This window comes from Camarhynchus parvulus, chromosome 8 (genome assembly GCF_901933205.1).
Source record: "Camarhynchus parvulus chromosome 8, STF_HiC, whole genome shotgun sequence".
Lineage (NCBI taxonomy): Eukaryota > Metazoa > Chordata > Aves > Passeriformes > Thraupidae > Camarhynchus > Camarhynchus parvulus.
Genome location: NC_044578.1, coordinates 29,572,214 through 29,595,823, shown reverse-complemented (window position 1 = coordinate 29,595,823; position 23,610 = coordinate 29,572,214). Strand labels below are relative to the sequence as shown.

General features: G+C 51.2%; 2 protein-coding genes across 2 annotated transcripts; one reads left to right on the top strand and one right to left on the bottom strand.

Moving 5' to 3' along the window:
• Positions 1-349: 349 nt before the first annotated feature.
• PRDX6 (peroxiredoxin 6) lies at positions 350-9,113 on the bottom strand. The gene is made up of 5 exons (XM_030953320.1): positions 8,939-9,113; positions 6,244-6,400; positions 2,174-2,324; positions 1,589-1,734; positions 350-1,057 (listed from the first exon to the last, which is right to left on the bottom strand). Exons 1-5 carry the CDS (start codon positions 9,028-9,030, stop codon positions 926-928), a joined length of 678 nt encoding a protein of 225 aa, XP_030809180.1. The 5' UTR covers positions 9,031-9,113; the 3' UTR covers positions 350-925.
• A 38-nt stretch (positions 9,114-9,151) lies between these two features.
• Positions 9,152-22,556, top strand: TADA1 (transcriptional adaptor 1). Its single transcript, XM_030953319.1, has 8 exons — positions 9,152-9,278; positions 9,532-9,623; positions 10,674-10,739; positions 16,613-16,710; positions 18,738-18,947; positions 19,942-20,093; positions 20,956-21,118; positions 22,029-22,556. The coding sequence occupies exons 1-8, from the start codon at positions 9,205-9,207 to the stop codon at positions 22,179-22,181; spliced, it is 1,008 nt and encodes a 335-aa protein (XP_030809179.1). The 5' UTR covers positions 9,152-9,204; the 3' UTR covers positions 22,182-22,556.
• Positions 22,557-23,610: the final 1,054 nt, after the last annotated feature.

Here is a 23,610-nt window from a genome sequence, read left to right as displayed (position 1 = left end):
TATGAGCTATTCAGTGAGCAGCTTTCTTTGCTGCTGTTACATTAAATCATTGCTCATCTCTTGACAAATCCCCGAGAAGGAGGTGTGGGAGAGCAGGAGTCTGCAGGGGAGGACCTGCCCTGCAGCCAAGGACAAGGCTCAGGGACATTGTTCCTCCCCAGCAGCCTTGTCTGAAAGCCTGTGCCCTGGGACAAGCTGTCCCTCCAAAACTCCTTCCTTGCAGAGCAAGAACAAGGGCAGTCTGTGCTGCTGCCACCCCTCCGGAGCCTGGGCACAAATCCCAGCTGGTGCCCACAGGGAACACAGCAAACGTGGGGAACAGCAGGGACAGACAAGGGACACTGCAGGGAGTACTGAAGGTCAGTTTATTTGCTTGACTCCCTCTTCCACAAAACCTGGAAACCATCACCTTCTAGCAAGAGATGAGAAAGCAGTTAAGAGGTGAGAGATTTAGCTCTGCAGCTCCTCCCCTACTCATGGAGCACAGGTTAGATGGCTGCTCTGAAAGGCACACAGCATCTTGGAGCCCCAGAGCTCCTGTCCCAGCAGCACACCTCCCTCACCACGCCTCGAGGCTGGCACCAGACGGGAGGGACACCACAGCAGGAGCCCTGCAGTCCCCTCTGGGCTGCTGGTGTGCTCCTGGCAGGGCTGGGCCCAGGCAGGAGAACACCCAGGGGCTGGTTCTGGGGGACTGGGGTGGAGGGACAGGAGGGCTGGTTCTGGGCTGGCCCAAGGCAGGAGAACACCCAGGTTCAGAAGGGATGGGGTGGAGGGACAGGAGGGCTGGCTCTGGGCTGCCATGCAGCAGCAGTGTGCCAGGACGAGGCCGTGGGTAGTGCAGTGTCAGAGGGGCAGGAGCTGGGCTCGGGAAGGCTCTGGCATCCCAGCAGGACGGACAGACAGACAGACAGGCAGACAGCCCTCACTCTGGCTGCGGGGTGTAGCGCAGGTACTTCTTGCCCGAGGGCAGCTCCTTGGTGAAGACCCCTTTGGGGAAGAGCTTCTTGGCCTCCTCGTCAGGTAAGGTGGGCACGACCATGACGCTGTCACCGGGCTGGGGAGCAGATGGGGACAAACGGGGACAGTCAGGAGCTGGCAGGGCTGGCCACGGGTGGCACTGCCCTCTGTGAGTGCATGTCCCATGCCTGCAGCCAGCAGTGAGGGCACAGTGGGGGAGATGTCCAAAGGGAGAGCTGTCCCACCTGCCAGCCGTGCCAATGGCACCCTGCAGCCATGGCACTGCCAGGGGAACGGGGAGGAAGGAGGGGGCAGGCTGAGCCTCTCTGTGATGCTGGATGGAGCACAGCCTGCCCTGGTCTGCTCATCCATTCCTACAGCTCAGGCAGCCCTGGGCAGGTGCTGCTGGCTCCCCCTGACTCCCAGCCCTGGGAAAGATCTGCTTTGCTGGGAGGTGGGTGAGTGGCCCAGCCCCCTGGGATTTTCTGCTGCAGAAACAGGAGCCTGCAGAGGCAAGGCTGCCTCCAGCTGCTGCTTCCCCCAGCCTGGGTGCCCCTCCAAGGGAGGCTGGCTGCCATTTCAATGCCTGTTCCCAGTGCCTGGCTGTGAACTTTGCCCTGCTCCTCACCTTCCAGTCCACAGGGGTAGCGACCTTCTTGTATGCTGTGAGCTGCAGGGAGTCCACCACTCTCAGGATCTCATCAAAGTTTCTCCCAGTGGTGGCTGGGTACAGAATAGAGAGCTTCAGCTTCTTATCCGGGCCAAAACGAACACCTGAGCACAGGGAGACAGTGTCAGGGGCTGGGCACATTTGTCTGCTCTGCTGGATCTGCTCAGCCCTGATGCTCCTTCCTTTCCTGGGAGCTGCCTGACCACAGGTGTTGGGACAGGGGAGATGCCATGGAGGGGATCCAGAGAGCAACTGATGCCCAGGGAATGGGCTTTTGCTCTGAGAGCTCCTGTGTCCAATGCCAGCTTGTTTTGCTACCCATGCCCTTCTAGTGCAAGCACATGAGGGGAAAGGGAAAGCCCAGCAGATCCAGCACTGACACAAATGAGTTGGGACAGCACGACCAGGATCGGTGGGTCACCGTGACAGAACCCAAGGGAGCCATCCCAGCTCCTGGGGGTGGCCATGCCCATCCAGGTGAGCAGCCCCACAGCCCCAGGGCAGGCTGGCAGCCGTGGCTCTGTGCTCTGGGACAGGCAGGACTCACCACACGAGCCGTCAGGGGCATCCCGTCCTTGTCCTGCTCGTCCGGGTCCAGCATGCCCAGCTTGACAGCCAGCTCCCGGTTCTTGTCAGCAATGATGGGGAAGGGCAGCTTCTCTCCAGGCTGCTCCCCGTTGTAGGCATTGATGTCCTGCAGGGACAAAGCCATGGGATGCTGCTGTGGCACCAGCACAGAGGCAGAGGCCAGGCAGAGCCAGGAGCTCCCTGGCCCCAAGGCCTCGGGCTGGGACAGCACAGCCAGTGCTCATGGCTTTCCATGAGTTTCCAGAAATCAGGTGACAAACCAGAAACCTTTGTGCCTCCTTGTTCTGGAGGTCAGTTCTCAGTCTGTCTGTGCTCACAGCCCGGGCAGCAGCTGCTTTGCTCAGGCAGTGGGCATGGAGAAACAGGGAATTCCTGCCCATGTTAGTGACACAGAGAGCTTTAACCACCTTCCACTGAGAACTGTGCCCCTCTTGCAGCTCCCTCCTGCACTGCTGACAGGTGTGCTGGTGTCACAGCTGAACTGACTGTGCTCCTAAGGAGTTGTTTCTCTAGTGGCAGAGCAATCCAGCTGACAAAGAAAGGCCCAACACTCCACAGGTCCTGTGCAAGGCACCAGTTCCATGCAGCGAGTCACTCACAGCTTACTTAACTAGAGCATTTAAGGGTCTGCAGTGCCACTCTCACAGGTCACAGGGAGCCCCAGCAGTGCTGGGGGAGCCTGCTCAGGGCAGCTGCCAGCATCAGAGCAAGCAGAACTCAAGGCTCCTGCCCCAGAACAGGGCAGCCTGTTCCTTCCACCCTCTGCATGCCACAAGGAGAAAAAAGTGACTGCAGTGCTGCTGTGAGCCTCCCTCACAGTGCTGTGCTGCACTATCAGCTCGATTTTTAACCTCAGTGTACAAACCTGCCTGCCTTCCCCAGGCTCTGAATGTGGGGGAGCAGGCTGGGCCCTGCTCACAGGGAACCCAGGGAGGGCAGGCTTGGAAATGCTGCCCCTTGGCTCTGCTCAACAGCAGCAGGAGCAGGCAGGCCCTGCACCCCTCCCCATGGCTGCTGGTGCTGACAAAAGGGGCTGGAGCCCTGCCCCAGCTGCTCAGGATGCTGCAAGCAGGTCAACTGGTGCACACGTGGCCAAAGGTTTCCTTTCCAGCTTTGCTCTTTGCCTGGTTTCTCCCCAGGCCTTTCTGTGCTACCACAGCTCTGCAGAGAGGGGCCACTGGTCTCAGCTGGGCTGTGGCCAGGCCTGCCTTGGAAGGAAGCAGGGAATTGGTTCTGCTGTCCTGCAAACCTGCCTTGGCAGAGCAGAGCAGGGAAGGAGAGCAGAGTTCAGCTGAGGAGAAATGCAGCTGAATGCTCCACAGAGTCACAGGAGGCTGCAGATGGACATCAGCAAATGAGAGCCACCCCCCACGTCTCTTCAGAGCGGGGCTGGAGGATGAGGAGAGTTTCTGAGAAGTATTGTCTGAATCCTATGGACTGTAACTCGTTCCAAAATGCACGTAATTTCCTGGCCTGGGGAGAAAACAGCCTCACAAGCCACGCTGTGTTGCAATAAAACACCCATGACTCCTTCCCCTAATCACTGATTTTCTTTCCAGAGTCCAAGCTGAAACCAGACATCACAGGAGGGATTGATTCACCACTGAGTCACCGAGGTGCAGGTATCCCTGGCCAGAGAGAGCCCTGAAAGCTCTGACAGCACAGCATGTGCCAGCCAGGCCTGCTCAGGGGGCCCAGGCATTCCCCCAGCCCTTGGAGAAGCAGCAACCTCCTGCCTGGGGAGCTGGGATCACTCCCTGGCTGAGCCAGTCCCCAGCCCTGGAGCAAGGCTCTGTTCTGTGCCTAGGGATGGCCAAGAATGGCTGTGACATATCTGTCTGGAGAGCACAAAGTGACACAGGGATTCCTGGCTGCTCTCTGGCCCCACCTTCCCAGGCAGATCCCATCTGCCCACTGAAATCTGGCAGCAGTTTCTCGATTGTTTCACACAGGAGTTCAGCCTCCCCTCCTGCTTCCCTGCAGGCTGTGCCCCAGGTAAAAGCAGCTTCATCCACACAGGGAGCAGAGGTGTGTTTGGGAATGCTGCACACAGGGTCTGCCCGAAATTTTGCTCACTCCTGGTCTCAATCCAGTGAAGCACAGGCTGCATGGAACACTCCAGCCTTGTCCTCACCAGCTGGATCTTTGGCTCTGGAGGATTTTCAGCTGTTTCTGTCTGGCACTTCCAAACCTCTGGCTCCAAGGCTTCTCCAGCCTCACAGGAAGCTCACCACAGCTTCAATCACTGCCTCTCCCTGGTTTTTCTGGAAGGCTTTCCTGCTCTGCCTCCCCTCAGCCAGCCTCAAGGCTGTTCTGCAGCTTCTCCTGCTCTCACCTGAGGTTGTGCCATGTGAATAATTCCACAGGATCAGCAGAGTCAGCTCGTTCTTCATCTCTTTTTCAGATCACCCGAGTCTGCTGAACCCCACACATCCCTGCAGGCCTGAGAGAGCTCAGCACTTCCCTCCCTTGACACAAATCCCCACTTTCCTGCAAGAAAGAGCCTGCCCTTCACAGAGCTGACTTGTGGAAAAGCTGCTTGCAAATTCAAAGGCTTTGCAGAAGTCAGCAACACCCTGACACCTCAGCTTTGGCCAAGCAGATGAGTCTCCCTCACAAAAGCACAACACAAAAGTTCTGTTCTGGCTAATGACATGTTATTTGCTAATTTGCTGGTTTCAGCCAGTTTGAGCAGCAGAGAAATCTCCTTTACTGGGATTTGTACGTTTGCTTTTCCCAGGCCTTTCTGGGGCTTGCTGGGGCATTGGCCATGCACCACTCAGCTACAAAGGCTGATTTAAGCAATAAGGCAATTAACTAATTTCTAAAGCCAGTCAGTCATGAAGTAATGTCCAACTGAGTGTAGAAATTTCTCACCTGTAATGCCTCCTATTGCAAACACCTCTCACCCCTGGAAAATATGTGAGAACATTCCCAATTTTAAGAGCTAAGAGAGTGGCAGGTAATTCACCCAAGGATTTTTACACTCTGGCCATTTCTGTCTGACACACTCATTTTAGACCCCTACCATCTCTAGCCCTGGCACCATTCTCCCTGGTGGCACACACAGGCTGCCTTTGACGTTTTCCTTTAGTTCTCTGCAAGTTCTTTCACCGAGTTATACCATTCCTGTATCTTTTTAATGCTCCCTCATGTTCTCCTACTTATGATTTTATATTTAACATGTCTCTGCCCTCTGTTTTCTCCTCCCTGCCCAAGCACAAACTGCAATTGCCTCCTCACTTCTGATGGCTCTTTTCCTTTCCTGTTTTATTACAGAACTTCCTGAGGGTCTGTGGGTAGGCTGCCTTCCTCTGAGGTTCTGGCATCACCTCCACACATTTTAACCCTTTCAGTAGTGGTGGGACAGCAGTAATATTGTTTTCCTCTTGTATTGATGCCTCAGGTTTTAGCTTTTCTATTTTTCAGGTTCTGTGCTGCTTTAGTGTGTACTTCTGAGCTTCATGTAAGGGGATGGTGAGCTCTGTGCACAGAGTAGGGAGACAAAACAATTCCTTCTCTAGCTGGGCACCAAGGACAAATGATCCAAATCTCAGCCCAAGAGCACAAACAATGTGGGCTGAAGAGAGAAAAACAAGCAGGATGGGACTGCATGGGCTAAAGCTGGAATTGGACAATGAACTCCAATATGCAAATGGAACAAAACTGATAAAAGTGAGGGAGCCCATGACTGTTTGTGCATTTTGTGACCATTTTGGTTCATCTTGGGTGCAGCCCTGGCTGGGCTCTTGTGCTGCCCAAGGTGGACTCATCGAGGCCTTTAATAAATCCCTGCTTTATTCTTTAACTCTGTCCAGCCTCTGTTTTAGCTCAGCCTTCCCAAGGCATCACCATCAAAGTGCAAAGAGCACCCCGGACTTTGTGGGGTGCTCCGTGACGATGGAGAAGACCTCCCCCATTGCTGCTCTGCACTTCAGCACCGCCACGCTTTGGGATGTGACACTTGTACCTCCAAGCCTGCATGGGCATCTCCTGCAGCCCCTGAGGCCCCCCAGAGCCCGTACCTTGCACCAGGAGAGGTGGTCCTGCACGCTGTCGATGGAGAGCGCGATCAGCTTCACGTTGCGCTTGCTGAACTCAGGCGCCAGCCTGGCCGCCCGGCCCAGCTCCGTGGTGCACACGGGGGTGAAGTCCCGCGGGTGGGAGAACAGGATGCCCCACCTGCAACGGCAGGGAAGCAGCTGTGAAGGGCAGCTGTGCTTCTGGTTTGTGCCGCAGGCACAAGCTGTTGCTGCAAGAGCCTGAATGAGGGATGTGGGACTCCAGGCAGCTCTCCCAAATGCAGTTTATAACATCCAAGGTGTCACAGCAGCCCAGGGTGGTGGGTGACAGAGCTGTGCCCACAGCTGCCAGCTCCAGCTGCAGGCAGCCCTGCAGACCCTTAGTTTAGGTTACAATGCATTATAGACTTTACTTTTGGTTACAATGCATTCTAGACTTTTCTTTGCTGAGCATCTTAATACAGCAGAACCAATCTATACCTTAACTTTTACCTATAGCCTATCATAACTGCTGTAATTACCATAATCATGTTACTGTTCTCCAGTCACTCAAAGTTAGTACCTTACAATTTAAGCTAGAAGTTGTTTTTCAGTTTTCTTGCAGTGGAAAATTCTGAGACCTTTTCTCTACTTGCAGCATCAGCAGACTCATTTTCCTGTGCTCTCTTTCTGCTTGGTAAAAACATCTTCTTGTTTGGGGTGGGTTTATCCTTTGCTCTGAGCCATAAAATCCCCTTCTAACTAACACACCAGTTGCCTCCTTGGTTATCCATTGAGACTGGCTCAGCAATTCTTTTCTTCTATATCAAAACTTGCTTCCATCTCTATTCCTTCTTCATATTCTACATTCAAAATCTTTCTGCTAAGCACACATATCTGTGAGACTTTCTTGTCAAACTTTCATTGTTCCCAAAGCTGTGCAGACTGCACAGCATGGAGTGCAGGAACAGCTTGACTCTGATAAGGAATTCCTGCCCTGGCAACTCTTCCTTCCCTATCAGCAGAAACTTCCACGAGATAAGCCCTGCTCTGGGAAACTCCCTGCACCTCGCTCCCCACTCTGCCTCCAGGATCCTGCAGGAGATGCTGGAATAGCCCCTGGTGCTTCACATGGAGGTGGACACGGTGCTGTGTGAGGAAGTTTGGGGGAGCCAGGTGTACAGTGCAGCCCAGAGACCCCACGAGAGAGGGGGTGCCTGGCCAGGTTATTGCAGAGCTGGTCACTGATTCACGGGCTGGCCACTACCCCTGCACCTCACCCCACCAGGAGACACACACAAATGTGCATCGTGCAGCTCAAGGAACGGGACAGGACCAAGCCTTAACCCAGCTGCTGCTGCGAGCTGCACTCCATTAAAAGGTAAAAATTAATCAATAGCAGGGGAGGCCAGAAGTTAACAACATCACATTGTGGCTCCTGTTGCAGTGACACAGCCACCTCAGCTTGGCAGCAATGGATTTTGAGTCTTTAGAGCAGCAAACAGTAATCCTGCACCTCGCAGGTAAGGCAAACAGTGCACAGAGAAAGGCAGCAAAGCAGCCCACCAGGACGAGCTGGAGCAAAAAGGCTCTCAGGACTTCCCAGGGGCTAAAGCAAAGCCACCCCCAGCACTCCAAATTCCCTGCCAGAGACTCCTTCCACCATTTCTCAGCTCAAACCACACAGATCTTACTGCCCTGATCTTCACCGGGCCCCCAGCACCACAGCAGGGGAAAGGCCTGTCTGAGAGCCTTGGGAATGCAGCTGGAGGGATGAGGTGAGGGCTCCTGCAGCTCTGCCAGGCCCGTGTGACTGCCGCGGCTCAGCAGGAATCATTGCTGCGGAGCTCCCTGGCCACGGTGCCAGGAGGCTCCTCAGACAATGCCGCGCTCCGTGAGCAAAGAGCCGCGTGTGCCAGGCCGGAACAGCCCGTTCCACAAGGGCTGAGGCTCACAGGGCTCTTCTTCCCCTCTGCCCAGGCTCCCGATGCCCACAGCAGGGGCTGATCCGAGCCCGCCGAGCGCTGCCGGGAGCGGGGCCCGGAGGGGCCGTGCCCGGGTCGGGAATGGGGCAGCCGGCTCTGAGGGAACGGGGCCCGGGGCAGCGGGGCCTTTGTCACCTGGGCACTGCCGGGACACCGAGCCGTCCCCTTGGTCACCTGGGCATTCCCGGGACACAGAGCTGTCCCCTTGGTCACCTGGGCACCTGGGCACTGCCGGGACACCGAGCTGTCCCCTTGGTCACCTGGGCACTCCCGGGACACAGAGCTGTCCCCTTTGTCACCTGGGCATTCCCGGGACACCGAGCCGTCCCCTTTGTCACCTGGGTACACCTGGGCACTGCCGGGACACCGAGCTGTCCCCTTGGTCACCGTGGCACTCCCGGGACACCGAGCTGTCCCCAGCACCGCTCTGGCCAGCCGGGCTTTGCCGTGCCGCGGCCCCTCCTCTGTCCTCGGGAGCTCGGCTCGCCCTTTGGGGACGATGGGGACGGGATTCTGCCCAGCGGGAACCGCGCCGTGTCCGGCCCCCCGGTTCCACGAGGAAAACCCGCATTTTGGAGCGAGCCCCCGGAACCGCGTGACACGGGGCTCAGCGTGCAGAAGGAAGGAAGGAAGGCGGTGAGCGGCCCCGATCCGTCCCGCCTCCCCGGGATCGCCGGGATCCCCGGCGGCGCGGACATCCCACCCCCGCTCCCGCCGCATTCCCAAGCGCTCACGAGTCTCCCAGGAAGTCGTGGAAGCGGATGCGACCCTGCGTGGTGTCCGCCTCGAAGTTGGGCGCCTCATCGCCCAGCAGCAGCCCCGGCATGGCTGCAGTTCCCGGTGCAGTTCCCGGTGCAGTTCCCGGTGCAGCTCCCGGTGCTATTCCCGGTGCTGCTCCCGGAGCCGCCGCCGCCGCCCGCTCTGCGCCTGCGCGCCGCCGCCGCCCCCTGCGCGGGCACGTGAGCGCGGGCACGTGACGGGCCGAGGCGGCGCGGCCGCGATGGCGACCTACGTGAGCGAGCTGGAGGCGGCCAAGAAGAGCCTGAGCGAGGCGCTGGGCGAGAACGTGAAGCAGTGAGTGCCCTCGGGGAGCGGGGCTGGGCTCTGCGCCACTCTCCCGGCCCCTCGCGTTCTGCCGTGTCCCTGCAGAGCCTGGGCGCTGCTGCCGTTGCGTGAGGGAGCAGCGCTTCTGCTGCGCTCCCTCAGCCGAGGCGCTCGGGGAAAGAGCCGCGGTCTGGCTGACACGGGGGTGGTGAGAGGTTGGACTCGATCATCTCGGAGGTCTTTTCCAACCGCATTGATTCTGTGGCTCCCTGCTCTTCCCGAGGTACTGGGCCAACCTGAAGCTCTGGTTCAAGCAGAAGATCAGCAAGGAAGAGTTTGACCTGGAAGCGCGCAGGCTTCTCACGCAAGACAATGGTAAAGGAACAGCCGGGGTTTGTTTCCCTGCCAGGCCTGGGAAGCTCCTGCAGGCTCCGCGGCGCTTCCCGAACGGGGACGGTGCTTGTGAGGGAAATAGCAGCGGCCAGGGCCCCGGCAGCAATGGGGTTAAAGTGGTGGGAGGTGCCCTGGCCTGCGTGGGGAAGTCCCTGTGTAACCCCGGCACTGACAGACAATTTGGCGTTGTAAATGTGATAAAAATGTAAAACATGCTGTTCGAGCAACCAAAAAGCCATTTTTTAATGTCGCTGTGGAGATGCAGCCCTTTCTGCACTTTCCCCTTGCTGTAGCTGGAGCAGGGGAGAGAGCCCTGGGTTCCCCTGCGTGCGTTTGCAGCAGGCAGGTCCTTCCTGCCCTTGGGACTGGCAGGTGGGGTGCTGAAGGAGGAGACTCCTCGGTCTTTGATTTTCTGTGTGTCTGCAGACATGGGTGGGCATTGCTGAGCTCACTGTGGGGGCTCCTGGTTTCCATGTTTGTGATCCCTTAGGGAAGGGCAGGGAGGTTTTTGGTGCTCAGGCTCCAAAGAGGATCCTGAAACCCTCTGAAGTTGTTTTCACTTTCTCTTGTGCACATTTACTCCACGTTCCAGAAAACCTCTGCAATGAAGTTCTGTTTTGTTAGAGCCTATTTGAGCTGACTTCATCTTTGTGGTTCTCATTTTGGTGTATTTTGTAACAAAACCAAAAGCACTGCAGTGGGGTGCTTGCATGGCAGGAGGGGACAGCTGCTCCTCTGACTGGCTGAATACACCAGAACTTGTCAAGCAGCTGTAATATGCTGTGTGTGTAATACTGAGAAGTGACCTCATTGTTTCTGTGCTGTGTGTAGTATTATCCTCTGTGTTGTTGTTGTCACAGTAGTAGATTCTCAGCCCAGTAGAAGAAAACTCTCAAAAAACTTAAATTAAAAATTGACTGAGCAGGTGGGGAGAACACAACAGTGGGAAAGCTTAGGGAGCAGCTTGAGGATGGCTTTGAGGGGGTGCCTGGGCACTGATGTGCTGCTAATGAGCTCTCTCTCTCTGCACAGTCCATTCTCACAATGATTTCCTCCTGGCTATTCTCACCCGATGCCAGATCTTGGTTTCTGCCCCAGGTGAGTCCTGAGAAGCCTCATTAAGCCCTTGGTGTAACACTGTGCCTGCCACTTGTGTGTTTGGGGGTGTGTGCACAGTACCCCAATGTCCTCAGCCTTCATATTCATGGGATTTTTTTGCCACACAGGTACATATGTAGCAAAATGATGTTTCAGCAGAGGTGCTTCTATGGCTAAGCTGTGTGTGCTTGGTGAGAGGCTGATGCTGGATTGCTGCCTGTGATAATCTGGTTTGAACTCTGGGTTGGTGTCTGCTGTGAGCTCAAGGGTCAAGGCACATGCAGCCTTCTCTTTGATGTGCTTTGCTTACCTCTTTCCCTCTCCTCTGAACTTTGTTCCTGCTCGTTGTGGAGAGCTGACTTTGCCTGACTTATCTTGATTTCAAGTACATATCTGATAGAAAAGTGCTTACAGGGAGCCTTGGTTGAGCTATGACCTATTAACCCAGTCACCTGCAGACAGTTAACATGTTACCTTTGGGAGCATCTAGAATTACATTTTACCTCTGTCAGTGTCTAGAATGGCTGTCCTCAGGGGTGCAGATGTGGTTTTTTTTGGTCTCCAGAAGAGCTTTCAACCCAGAGATGTGGTAGCAAGGGCAACTGAGCTGCAATTCAAGGTGTGGAACTGCTGTGTAGGAAGGGAGAGAAAATTGTTACAGCTCACATGGCTTGAGACCTGAGAGATGAGTTTTTGGAGAGAATACCTGTTACTGAGGTGCCTGTTGTAGCTAGAGGAAACAATGCCTGAAAAATTCATGGATGGCCACGAGTTTTTATGTTGGAGCTGGTCCTTAACTCTACCAGCTGTGCTAATTAAATGTTGATTGCCCCCACCTCCAAAATTGCTTTGTTTGCTCTTGATTGAACTGAAAAAACACCTTGTGTGTCCTAAACTTGTTCTCTTTAGGGAGCTGGACTCGTGTAAATCAGAAGGTTTATGTCTGAATCTGCTGCTCCTTGCTTTTAACTTTGAGTAATTAATTACAGCTGGATTATAAAGAGACTGCACAGGAGCAGAGATTCTCCTGATGGTCACCTGGAGCAGCTGAGTCTAAATGAGGAGGGGAGGGAGGCAGTGCCTGTCCTCTGAACTCAGCAGTGAGTGTTGGGGTGCAGCCCACAGCTCAGAGGGCTTGCATCTCAGAGGCAGTGCTCAGGCTAGAGCCTCCTGCCACGTGGCTGAGGCTGGGTTTGTTATTCCTGTGTGCATGCTCTGGGCTCAGCTGTTCTGAATGTCATTTGTCTCTTTATCCAGTCTCTTTATGCCACTTAGTCATGGTGTGCAGCTGTCTGGTCAGGATTCCTCAGCAAACCCTCCCAGGTGTCCCTTTCCAAGGCTCTTTAGGATTTTTTGAAGGTGGCAGCCCCAGCACAGAACAGGGTGCTGCTGTACAGGTGTTTTCCATGTGCTCCTTATTTCCTGCCTGACCTGCTTCAATTTCAAGTCCCTGGAGGTCGTTTTCTCTTGTCTCATGGCAGCTGCTCTCTTCAGAGCCCTGGAAGAAGCCTGGTTGTGGTGGTTCAGCAGGTCATGGCAGCCTGTGGTGGTGGCCAGCTGGCCACCAGTGCTGGTCACCTCCAGGGCTCTCAGGCAAGCTTTGGCTGGCTCTGTGGCCACAGACTGCATAAGCCAGCTTGAAAAAAGTCAGTTTAATCATGGCTGTGTGGTCTTAAAGATGTGCTTTGGAGCTAACAGTGCATTGTGCTAGTCCCTTCTAGCAGCTCAGCTGTGCTGTCCACAGATCAGTGCAGTCTCCCAGTGGTCTGGGATCTGAGGTTCCCTTTCTGGGCCGCTGACTGGGAGATGTCTTACAGGCAAGATCTCCCTATCAGCGTGTGTGCTGTAGGGTTGTACATGCAAGCCCAGGAAAATGCAGTATCACTGGAATACTAGCTTTTAACATCTAGATTTCTCTTTCTTCCCCTAGATGCCAGTCTGACACCTGCTAGGTTTTTTTTTGTTGTGGTTTGGTATTTTCTCTCTCTCTCTTTTTTTTTTCTTTTTTTCCCTCAAATAAGAATGGAAAGCTAGCAGGCTTTTGTTTTTACCACTGTCTTTTGGGTAGAAGGTGTTTACTTGATGATTCATGGAAATAAGTAACTTTAAAGAAGTGTTTTTGAGGCACTTGGCATGCCATCACAAGGGTTATTGATGCAGGTACTTTCCACCTTCTTGTAGGAGACAAGGGGAAAGTAACCATGTGGTCAGTGGTCAAGTTGTACTTGATACTGTACTGGAATAAGAACCCTTGGGGAAGGTATTTTTCAGGAGTGATTGCAGTATATGTTGAACATGCAAACAAACCCATCTGATCCCAATTTTGCTGCCTCTTGTGCTAGTGGTTCCACCTGGGATTTAGGGAGCACTTGGTGAATGTCACCCTTTCTGAGGATGCTTTGCAGTTCCCCCTCTCATCTGCTCAGGCTGTTGGTCACCCAAACCACTTGAAATCCCAGTTGCACACCTCTCTGCCATGGGACATCTAGGGCTGGGTGGTGCAGAGACAGGGAGCTGTGTTGTCCGTTCTGATGTGAGGCGTGGCCATTTGGGGTCAGCTCTCCTGGCTGTGTCCTCTCCCAAGCCCTTGTGCAGGCTCCTAGCTGGTGGGATGGGGTGAGGAGCAAAAACTCCCTGGGCTCTGTGCTCTGCAGGAGTGAAAACATCCCTGTGTCACCAACATTGTTCTTGGCACTCATCCAAAACATAGCCCTGTGCCAGCTACCATGGGAAAAAATTAACCCTCTTCCACCCCAAACCAGCACACTGGGAGTTTTTCTTCCCCAGAAAATTCCATCAAGAGGGACTCTGGTTTAAATCCTTTCTTTACCTTGCGTGGACTTGCTTACTAAGCTGACCTTGTTTGTTGGACGGTTGCAAGCACTCAGGGTAGCAAGGTTTCTTGAGTTAATATGTATCTTGTTGGAACTGTTCCTTCCCTTCTTAGCTAAATGTTAGCAATAAAACTGAGACAATTGCAAACACTTGAGTTAGTGATGTAAGGATTTAATTTATTTAATAATGGTCTGAAGCCATTTAAAAGATGGTTCAGTGAATTAGAACTCGTGTGGAATAACAGGAGCATTTTATTTCATCAGGTTTGTCCACAGGCTTTGCTTAGAGGGCTTTCAGCTGTGAGATTGGCTCAGGTTGCTCCTGTTTGCTTCTCCCAGGGTATTGAGAAGGGAGGAAAAGTAAGAGGATGGGAGTGTGAGTTTTTGGCAGAGGAGAGTCAGCAGAATATCAGCAGAATAGCTGACCAAATCCTTGTTCCTGCAAGAAGAGTAAAACAAACAACCCCCCCAAACTGAAGATCAGGAAAACAGGCATGGGAAATGTGTATTTTCTCTCTGTCTGCTTCTTTCTGTGGTGACTTTCTCTGTTTCTTTGTCCTTTCCTCATGCAGCATGTCAGGCAAACCTGACAGGCTCTGGTGCCATCATGATGGTGCCATGCAGAGATGTGGCATCTCCTAGAAAAATGTTTTTATCTCTTGCTGATCTTTGAAGGCAGAGCAGCAGCTGTGGCTTGTTAAGGTCTGATTCCTTTGCTAGCAAGATTAAATAAAAGCTGCATTCATCTCTGAAGTTTCATGTCTGAGCCAACCCAGCCTTGTCATTTGTGGCCAGGAAGGCAAGTACTGGTTTCTTAGAATGCTAGAGGGAAATTTTGCTTTCTTCATCTAGTGCAAGGCAGGCTTGGTAATATGAAAACCTGGAAAAGGAACCAAAAATTGTCCTATGGGCTCATTATAGTGGGGAATAGGAGATTGTATCTCACCTCTCCTTGTTTTAAGCTGAGTTTGGCTAAGTTCTTGTTAAATATGCACATTGAGATTCAATTAAGTTGCATCTTTCAGATCTACTGTCAAAGCCTACAAATTTAGTTGCCGTTTAATTTAAAACCTACTGTATTACTTTTCTTAAAGAAGGTATTTTAAAAATTCAGACTGAACCGTAACCTATCATATCTGTAGAACATTGTCAGAGAAAAGAGTGTTTGCAATATCTATCTCCACTCATTGCACTTTCTCTGGTCACAAATGAGCTGTGTGAGACCTGATGTGGTTCTCCACAGTGGTTTCCTATGCTCCATTATTAGGGCCTCTCCTGTGATGTATTGATGAGCTGTGACACCAGCCTTACAATTTTTGGGGAGGTTTTATTTATTACGTTTTAATTTCTTAAATTGGCCAGTGGATTTTGACAACAGGGTTTGTAGGCTATGGATTTTCACCTCTCTGATAGGATGTAGGTTGTTTCTAATCCCTTCTTAGCAGCTGACCATTTAAAAACTCCACCTGAATCCTTCAGCTGAGCCTGATCCTGTTAGAATTTATTTTTTTTTCCCCATAGCAGAGGACATGGTGCTTGTGCTCCATCTGTGAGTGTGGGAAGCTCCCCATAGCCAAGGACTTCTAGCCAGCCTCATTCCTTACAAACAGGGCTGTGGTATAATGGTGTTTGAGTTCCTGACTACAGCAAATTAACCATAGTTAATTCTCAATTACAGCAGATTAAGCATAGTTGGGACAGCCAGAGATAAACCCAGAGATTGGTGTGAAGCTGGTGAGAACTGTGGGAGCAGGAGAGAACCACAGCTGGGTGTTGGTCAGTGCTCAGTGAGGCTGGCCAGGCTGTGGGTGCTGAGATGTGGAAAGGCTGCTGTCACTTCTTGTCTCTATCTAGAGGAAATGGCAAATTCTGGCTGAGGTGTGGCCAGGGGATGTCCAAGACATTGCTGTGCTGTCAGAGCTGCCTGGCGGGGAGCTCCAGTCTCAGCTTTGAGGGCAGCTGAAGTGCCTTCAGAGCCGAGCTGTCCGAGCTCCCTGCAGTGGGACATGCTGAGGGCACACTATGCTCCAGAGGAAGAGGATGCTCACTTGCAGGGCCAGGCTGGGGAGGAGGGTGCTGGAGGCACACAGCACAGGCTGCTCTGCAGCCACGAGAGGGCTGTCCAGCCTCTGAGTTGCACTTGTTCCCTGCCAGCAAGCACACACACACATCCAGTGCAGTGCTGTCCTAAGCCAGTGTTCCTGAAGGAATTAATTGCTCACAGATGCTGTAAGCCTGTCAGCAGGAAATTTGCTGGGCTGTCCTTGCCAAGAGTTGTGTGATTATCAGGATGTGGTTTGGCCTGCTGTAGGGGTAGCTGTTAGACAGCATTCAGTGGACTTTTGAGCTGATGATATGACCAAATGTATTTATTTATTGGTACTAAACAGGAACCTCTTTTTCAGCTGTTTGCTCAGTGGTCACATTGGTGACATCCTGCTCCTGGGCTCAGTGGCCTCTGCAGTTCTTCCCCCCTCTCCTTCTCTTCAGTGTAACAGAGCAATCAGCTTGATGTAGTGATGTTTAATAAGGATCCATGACAAATCTTGCTGAAGCAGAAGGAGAACTGGGGGGTCAGGCTGCTCAATTCAGATAGTTTAGCATCTGACCTGATCTAGGAGTGGGTGAGAGGAGAACCCACCTCCAGGTAAGAGCTCTAGGTGAGCTCTTACCTTCCTGATGGAACAAACAGCTTGTTCCTTCCTTTTGGATTTTCTTACAGGCTGTGCTTATCTCTCTCCTTCCGCTGTGGGTTTTGTGTGGTGTGTGGACAGAAATTGCTACATAAGTCATGGATGTTGTGAGTGAGTCAAAGTAGCAAGGGGCTGACAAAGGAAGGGAGGGGCTACCAAAGATGTTCTCCCCTCTTTGCTATGGCTGTTGGTTTTGGGTTGAGGCTTAACAGGTGGCCAAATGTTAAGGGTTTCATCCTGGCCCTAAATCAGCAACACCGAGTGGGTGTTTTGTGTTTTTTGGTTTATTTTTGTTGTTTGTTTGTTGGTTGGTTTGTTTTGGTTTCTTTTTCCTTTCAATTTGTAGAAGGTGCTGGATCTCTGCCATGGCCAGGTGGCTCTGCAACTAAACCTGGAAAACCCAAAGGGAAGAAAAAGATTTCTTCGGTTCGCCAAAAGTTCGATGTAAGTGTCTGTGGTTCTCTTTGCATCTGCCAAATTCCTAAAACAAGTGATTTACTGTTTATTCAGGCAGTCAGATAGAATTCTCTGACTAACTCTCAAAGTGTTAGAAGTGAGATCCTGGGTGTAATGTTTTCAGAAGGTCAAGTTGTTTCAGAGCTGAGAATGCCTTTTAAAGGTGCTATTTTCTGGTAGGTGGCACAGAAACGTGCAAGATCTGGTTCACTTTGCAGCAGAGGCTCTGCACATCCACCCTGCACTGTCACACCCCTGTTCTGCACTTGTTTCTGTGCTGCCAGACCAGTGTGGAGGGGAGATTTGGGATTAGGCACTCTGTGTGTGCTTCAGAGACTAAAGGAATCCAAAGGAATGCAAGTCCAGCTGAAGGCTTCTTGTATTTAGGAGCTGTCAAATTACTTTGCAGTGCTCACAGCTGCAACCTGTATTGTGATGTTCTGAATTCAGACTGTGTTACCTTGCCTGTCTTAAAACTTGACTGTAACTCTTCAGTTCAGTAGCAAGTAGATGAGAGTTTGAGAAGCAAGTTGTGATGTAGTGGAAATCTTAGAATTTGGTTTACTCACTACCCCTAGGATACACCAGATTTCCAGTGTGTGTTGTACAGATGTTCAGGAATGCTTGGCAGTAAGCACTGTATGAAGTGCATCTTATGATTAATGGGCTTTTCTGGTACTAGTGGGATTCCTGAGTAGTGTGAATTTGCAAGTGCCTTGGTATTTCATCATGTTTCCCTCAGTGGTCAGAATAACAGCTGTGAATGACCACAAGTCCATTCCAGTTGGCTTTTGCACTCCCAAACCATATTCCTCTTGAGAGTTGCTTACGTTTTGAAGGTCTTTTTTTCCAGGCATGTGACTTTCCTGTAATGAAAGCATGAATCTTTAGAATTATGGGGAGGGAAACCTGCTTTCACATCACCAGTGGGTGGATTGGTTTTTCACTCTGAGTTAAATGCCACACTGTCCTTTGACTAAAGCAGCCCCCCTTTCTCCCCTGAAACTAAGATATGAGAAATCCACTTTGCTGCTTATTCATTGTTCATATTTAAAGTTTATTTGTCCTGATGCCCCCATAAGAGCCTTGCAGCAATCTCCATTCCACAGCCACTGGAAAGTAGAAGGTGTGTGTTGAGTCTGTTTCCTTGTGGGTCAGAGCTGGGCCAAGCACATGGCTGGGCTCAAGGATCAGTAATTTCCATTTGCTTTGGTCCCCCCTTTATCTGGACACTGAGGAGCCTTGAGACACAATGCAGCCAAGGATTTGTGCTGGAATACATATGGCCTGGGAAATGCCACTTTCTAGTATGAATTCCTCTTCTGTGATGAGTATTTTTGCTAAATTACTGAGTCAGTTCTGAAAAATAGTCATATTCCATCTCAGTGGCTCTTGTGTAACACAGCTCTGCTTAGAGTAGTGAAAGTACACAGGGAAACTGGAGTATGAAATTAGTGCTGGAATTGGGCTAAGTTTAAAGCATTAGAGAAATGTAAGAATCAATCACACAAGTTTAGGATCATGGGTTTTAATCTGGAGGGTAGCTGTACAGATGGTAAGTAAAAATACACCCTTCTGTACAAGGAATTACTAAATATATGAGAATTCTTCAACACAGAAAGTGTCTGAGAGATGTGAAAGTCCAGTCACTGGCCTGGGTAGTGTGAAAGGAGATAAAAAGGGCAGTCACTGACTGCATTTGAGATTCCCAGGAGAATCAAACAAATCTAGCAGGTGGGGAGGTACAGAGCAGACCAGAGCAGGTGAGTCTTCATGTGGTGTGTAGAATTTCTTGCTGCAGTGTGTTGTGGATACCCAAAGTTCAGGTGGTTTGGGGTGCTACTGGACAATTCCAGTGAAAGGATACCAACACTGACTTACCAATTTCTTCAGTCATAAGCCATTGGGGAGGATTTTTAAAGGATGTTTTATAGGTGTAAGCTTTCTGACTGGAGGAGGGATGTCCCCTAGGGTCTGGATGAATATTATCTTATGCTTTAATGTGTTCCTGACAGCACCGGTTCCAGCCTCAGAACCCACTGTCAGGAGCCCAGCAGTTTGTGGCAAAGGATCCCCAGGAGGATGATGATTTGAAGCTGTGCTCTCACACCATGATGCTCCCAACACGTGGCCAGCTGGAAGGAAGGATGATTGTCACTGCCTATGAGCACGGGCTGGACAATGTCACCGAGGAGGCAGTGACAGCTGTTGTGTATGCTGTGGAGGTGAGGCTGGGCTGGGGGCCTGCACTGGTCTCGTGACACCAGCAGCAAAGGCTCTGTGTGCAGTCTGGGGTGTTGTCCCCCTGCATGGGGTGGAATCCTGCTGCTCTGATTGTTCTCCCATTGCCTTTTGTCCCCAGAGTAATGTGAGAATGGAGAATCTCGTACCCTAGATGTGAAGTTTGGGACTTCTGCCTGCAAGTGTTAGTTTTGATGTACTGGCACAGTACCCCAGGCACGCTGAAGTAGCTGTTGTGGAAAATGCTATTCCTGTCACTTCAAAACAGGGACAGAATGGGAATGCCAGTTTGACCAGCTCTATAAAAAGCAATCTGTTACAGGCACAGTGTCTGGCCTGGCCATGAAGGGACATGATCAGGTGATACCTGATCCAGGTGAAGTCCTGGTTTGGCTCTGACCATTGATGTGCATCACTGTACACATCCCAGGAATGACACAGCCACTGCTTGGAGCACTGATGTGTGGATGGTTTTCTGCACTCAGCATGTGGAGGCCACCTGAGTTTCCATCTAGAATGAGGCCAAATGAAGAAGTTGTCTGCTTGTTTTTTTTAGAGAGTTCTTTCTCCAGCACTGTTCAGGCAAATGAAAAAGATGAGTGAGGGGCTTGTCACTGTCATTTCAGGGCGTGTATTTCAGTTCAAGTGTAACATCCAGTGTCAGTTATGAAATCTTAACTTTTAATCAGAGGTTGGGAATTTCCTAGCACTGAAGACACCCCTTTGACATTTGAAGCAGGTCATCACATATTAAAGTATAGTTCACAGGCTGTTGTTTACAGTACTCAAAGTGCCACATTCTCTGTATCCAAGGGCTGGATAATGAAAACCTCCTGTAGCTTGTCCAGACATTGGTTCCCTTCCATCTTTAGGTCCCTGTGGTCATAGCAGCACTACTTCTGTCTTGCCATTTGTTGAGGCGCTTCTATCCACGAGTGAATGAATCAGCACATGTCACAAGATTGGTTTTCCTTGCAGAACCACCTTAAGGACATCCTGACCTCTGTGATATCCAGGAGGAAAGCCTATCGTCTGAGGGATGGCCATTTCAAGTATGCCTTTGGAAGCAATGTCAACCCTCAGCCATATCTGAAGAACAGTGTCGTTGCTTATAACAACTTAATTGAGTGGTAAGGAGCTGGCAGCACACTGATGGATTTTGCTAGTCTTGGAATTACTCCATGGCTCAGTTCTATCTTTTATGTGTGTTGATGGTGTCTTGTTTTCACCAACTAGGAAAGCATTGGTATGGAGGATTGTGCCGCTGAACAGGGAAGTGAGAATATGGGGATTTCCCAGCACTAGACTGTAGGGTCAGTGTTACCTCTCTCTCCCTTACCTCTGCTTGTCCAGCAGTTCATTACTGCTTTTTGGAAACATCAGTAACACAGCAATGCTCTGCCTTTGTGGAGGCATGGCTGTTGTGCCATAGGATTAAAATGTCAGTGAGGACCCGCAGGACGCTGCCATCCTGTCATTTCCTGCATGCAAATGTCTTTATGGTTCTGTGGCACATCTTTCCAGTTAGCAGGGCTTTGAGGTCCTTCTGTTTGGAGTGTGTGTCAAAGAGTTTGTGCAGTGCATCTGGCAGTGCTTGTGTACGAGAAGGCAGTTTTGTTTGTCTGTGGCAGCTTCTAGCAGTTGACAGGAGGTCGTGGGTGTTTGAAGATTTGATTGTAGCACTACAAACAACTCTGCCTAACAGCCAATGTTCCAGCCTAATGTTGTCTGTGCCTTAATTTTTATGCTGGGTAGAAACTATTGGCTGCAAGTAACAAAAGTTGCACAACTGAGACCATTTAAGCAGGGCTGGAGCATGTTGAGGCTCAGTCCACGCTCCTTGTTAAACTGGGATTTAAAAGAAATTTTTATTAGAGCTGAAATAATTTTATGTGCCACATCTGTGGTGCAGAACAGCAAGGCTCCTGCTGTGTGACAGCCACAGCTGGTGCTGGTTTGTGACTGGGATGTTTTCTGCTGCTCTGCCCCCAGCCCCCCGAGCAGCACGACACCCTCGGCAGGTCAGAGCCTGGCCCCTCCGCCCGCTCCTGATGATGCTGAGCAGCAGGCAGCCCTGCTCCTGGCCTGCTCTGGGGACACCCTGCCAGCATCCCTGCCTCCAGTCAACATGTATGATCTCTTTGAGGCACTGCAGGTAAGCTGGGCATGTCACACCTTCGTGTCACAGGCAGCGCTGCCCTGGGTGCCAGCTGCCAGTCTTAGCATGGTTTATGTGCATGGAGGGGGATTTGTTTTCTCTTCCCATAGTCTCTTTCCTTCTTTGGCTTTGATTTGTTCCCACTGTTAACTGCTGGTTTAATGCCTGTTCTGATCCCCTTGGTCACTGAGCTGATAAGGAAATCCCTGTCTCACAGCTGTGCAAAATGGGTGAACTCTTATCAGAACTGAGCGGGATGGATTTTGACAGTGCTGCAGCAAAATACCTTACCTGGCATGTCCCTTCTTACTCCTCATGTTCCACCTGGGTGCTTAGAGGAATACTTGGTCCTGGCGTGCAGGGCACTGCAGTGGGTTGGCTGTGATCACCCCAGCCCTGGGGAGGCATTTGAGGTCAGCTGGGTGAATTTTCATTGGCAGTGTATGGCTGTGGTTCCCTCCCTCTCTGGCAGTTGTGGGGGCATTGCCACTTTGAATGTCTAAAATTAGTTGTTAGAAATTTCCCCTTGATGATCTGTGCTGTTGTGAATAGGCCTTGGGATTTTGTCTGACAGCTGTGGATACAGACCACAGAGCTGTAATCAAGCCTTCATCTCATGTTTAGTCAGAATTGTTATTTCTATGGTTTTGATGATCAGTTATTGATTGCCACCCCAAGAGCAAAATTACTGTTTCCTTACCGTGGCATTCCCTTAGCAAGTGGTGTAAGAGGTGGTTGTGCTGTGCTGGCTGCTGTGGCAGTGCTGGCAGGGAGCAGCTCTCCCTGTGAGAATCCCTTTGTTCCCACTCTGCAGAGCTGGCCCCTGTGGTAGAGGGAGGTTATTCCCTGGTAACACGGCCAAATGTGTGTGGAAGTGTGCAGCTTGTTTCCCACCATGCCTTTCCAGGTGCACAAGGAAGTGATCCCTGCACACACAGTCTATGCTCTAAACATTGAGAGGATTGTCATGAAGCTCTGGCACCCCAACCACGAGGAGCTGCAGCAGGACAAGATCCACCGGCAGCGCCTGGCCATGAAGGAGGGGCTCCTGCTCTGCTAGGGCTGGGCAGCCCTGCCAGCCCTCAGGTGGCTCCAGCCTGCTCCTGGGACTTGGCATTCAGGTGCTCCTTACAAACCTGTGTCAGCATCTCCGGGATGATGTGATTTATGAGTCAGCTTTTCCTATGGAAATGGGACTGAGTTGTGGGACACTTCTCTGCTTCCCCAGAGTCATGTGCCGTGGAGGACTTGCAGCAATGCCACTGAATTGGGAAAGAGAAACAAGAGACATTTGCAAGGATTGTTTTTAGGAAAAATAAATGTGAGAGTGGAAAGAGTTGGTTTTAAATAAGGCGTGCTCCTGTCTTCTTTTGTGAGCATGGAGAATCTGCCTCCTTGCCCTCACCTCTCAGGTAGTTTCCCTCCTGAGCTCAGACTCCAGAGGCCTTGTCCAGCTTCTGGTTGCAGTTGGTGGGATCCTTTTCATTAACTGGCTATGGGGTGGGCTCTTGTGCAGATGAGCAATTCTGTTAGCTGATGTTGTTCCTCTTCTACCAGGGGAACTTCTGCTTAGAAACTGTGACAAAACAGAACTATGACAAAAGGGAATTGTCTTGGTGTTGAAGACTCCTTGGATTTGCAGCATGAACAAATCTCTCCTCTCGCTTCCTTGTAAAAATATGCAGCCTTGTATTACTTCATTATGAAATTGTGCAGCCACACCTCCCCACATGGGAGATGTGCAGATCACTGTGTAAAAGGAGAAATTCCACCTCGTGGTTTCAGGTGCTCTGCTGTATTCCTGAGTCAGCTCTGGGAACTAGCTTATTATAACAAGAGAATTCCATTAAAGTGTCTTAATTACTACATGGCCTGGGCATGACCTCAAACATGAAGGTACCTGCTGAAGTGTGACTCACTTACTGTGCCTCCAGATTAATGGAATTGAAACAGCTTCTTCTGGGGGAATGTGAAAGGGGAAACTCATGGTTCCACTTCATTCTGGTTTTCCTATTTGGAAGGTATTTGGATGGGAGACTTGTCATATTTCTTGTGAAGTTTTCTTCTCTGCTATACTCCCAGGACTGAGGAGGGTGTAGATTCCAATGTTTCTTCCCAGTTACTGTTTTTATAACTTCCTTTCCTGACCCCTGTGACTGTTCCTGTTGCACCAGCATTGTAACAAGGGGCTGTGCAGCTGTCCCTGTGTTCCTGGCTTTCCTGCATCCCCTTTGGGATGTGCTGTGGAGTCAGACATAGCAAGAGGCAGTGTCTGGACAGGTATTGGTGACTCTTCTCATGAGAAGATCACTTCAGGATTATTAAGAAACTGGGAAAGGCAAGGACACAGAGCTGCAGCAGGGCCTGGCAGGATGGGAGCAGTTGTAGGTAGGTCTGGCAGTGTGTGGTTCAGAGGGGAGTGGGGGAGAAAAGATGGGCAATTCCTTTTGGTCCTTTTCTTTCAACTGCTTTGTTTTCCTGTATTTAAG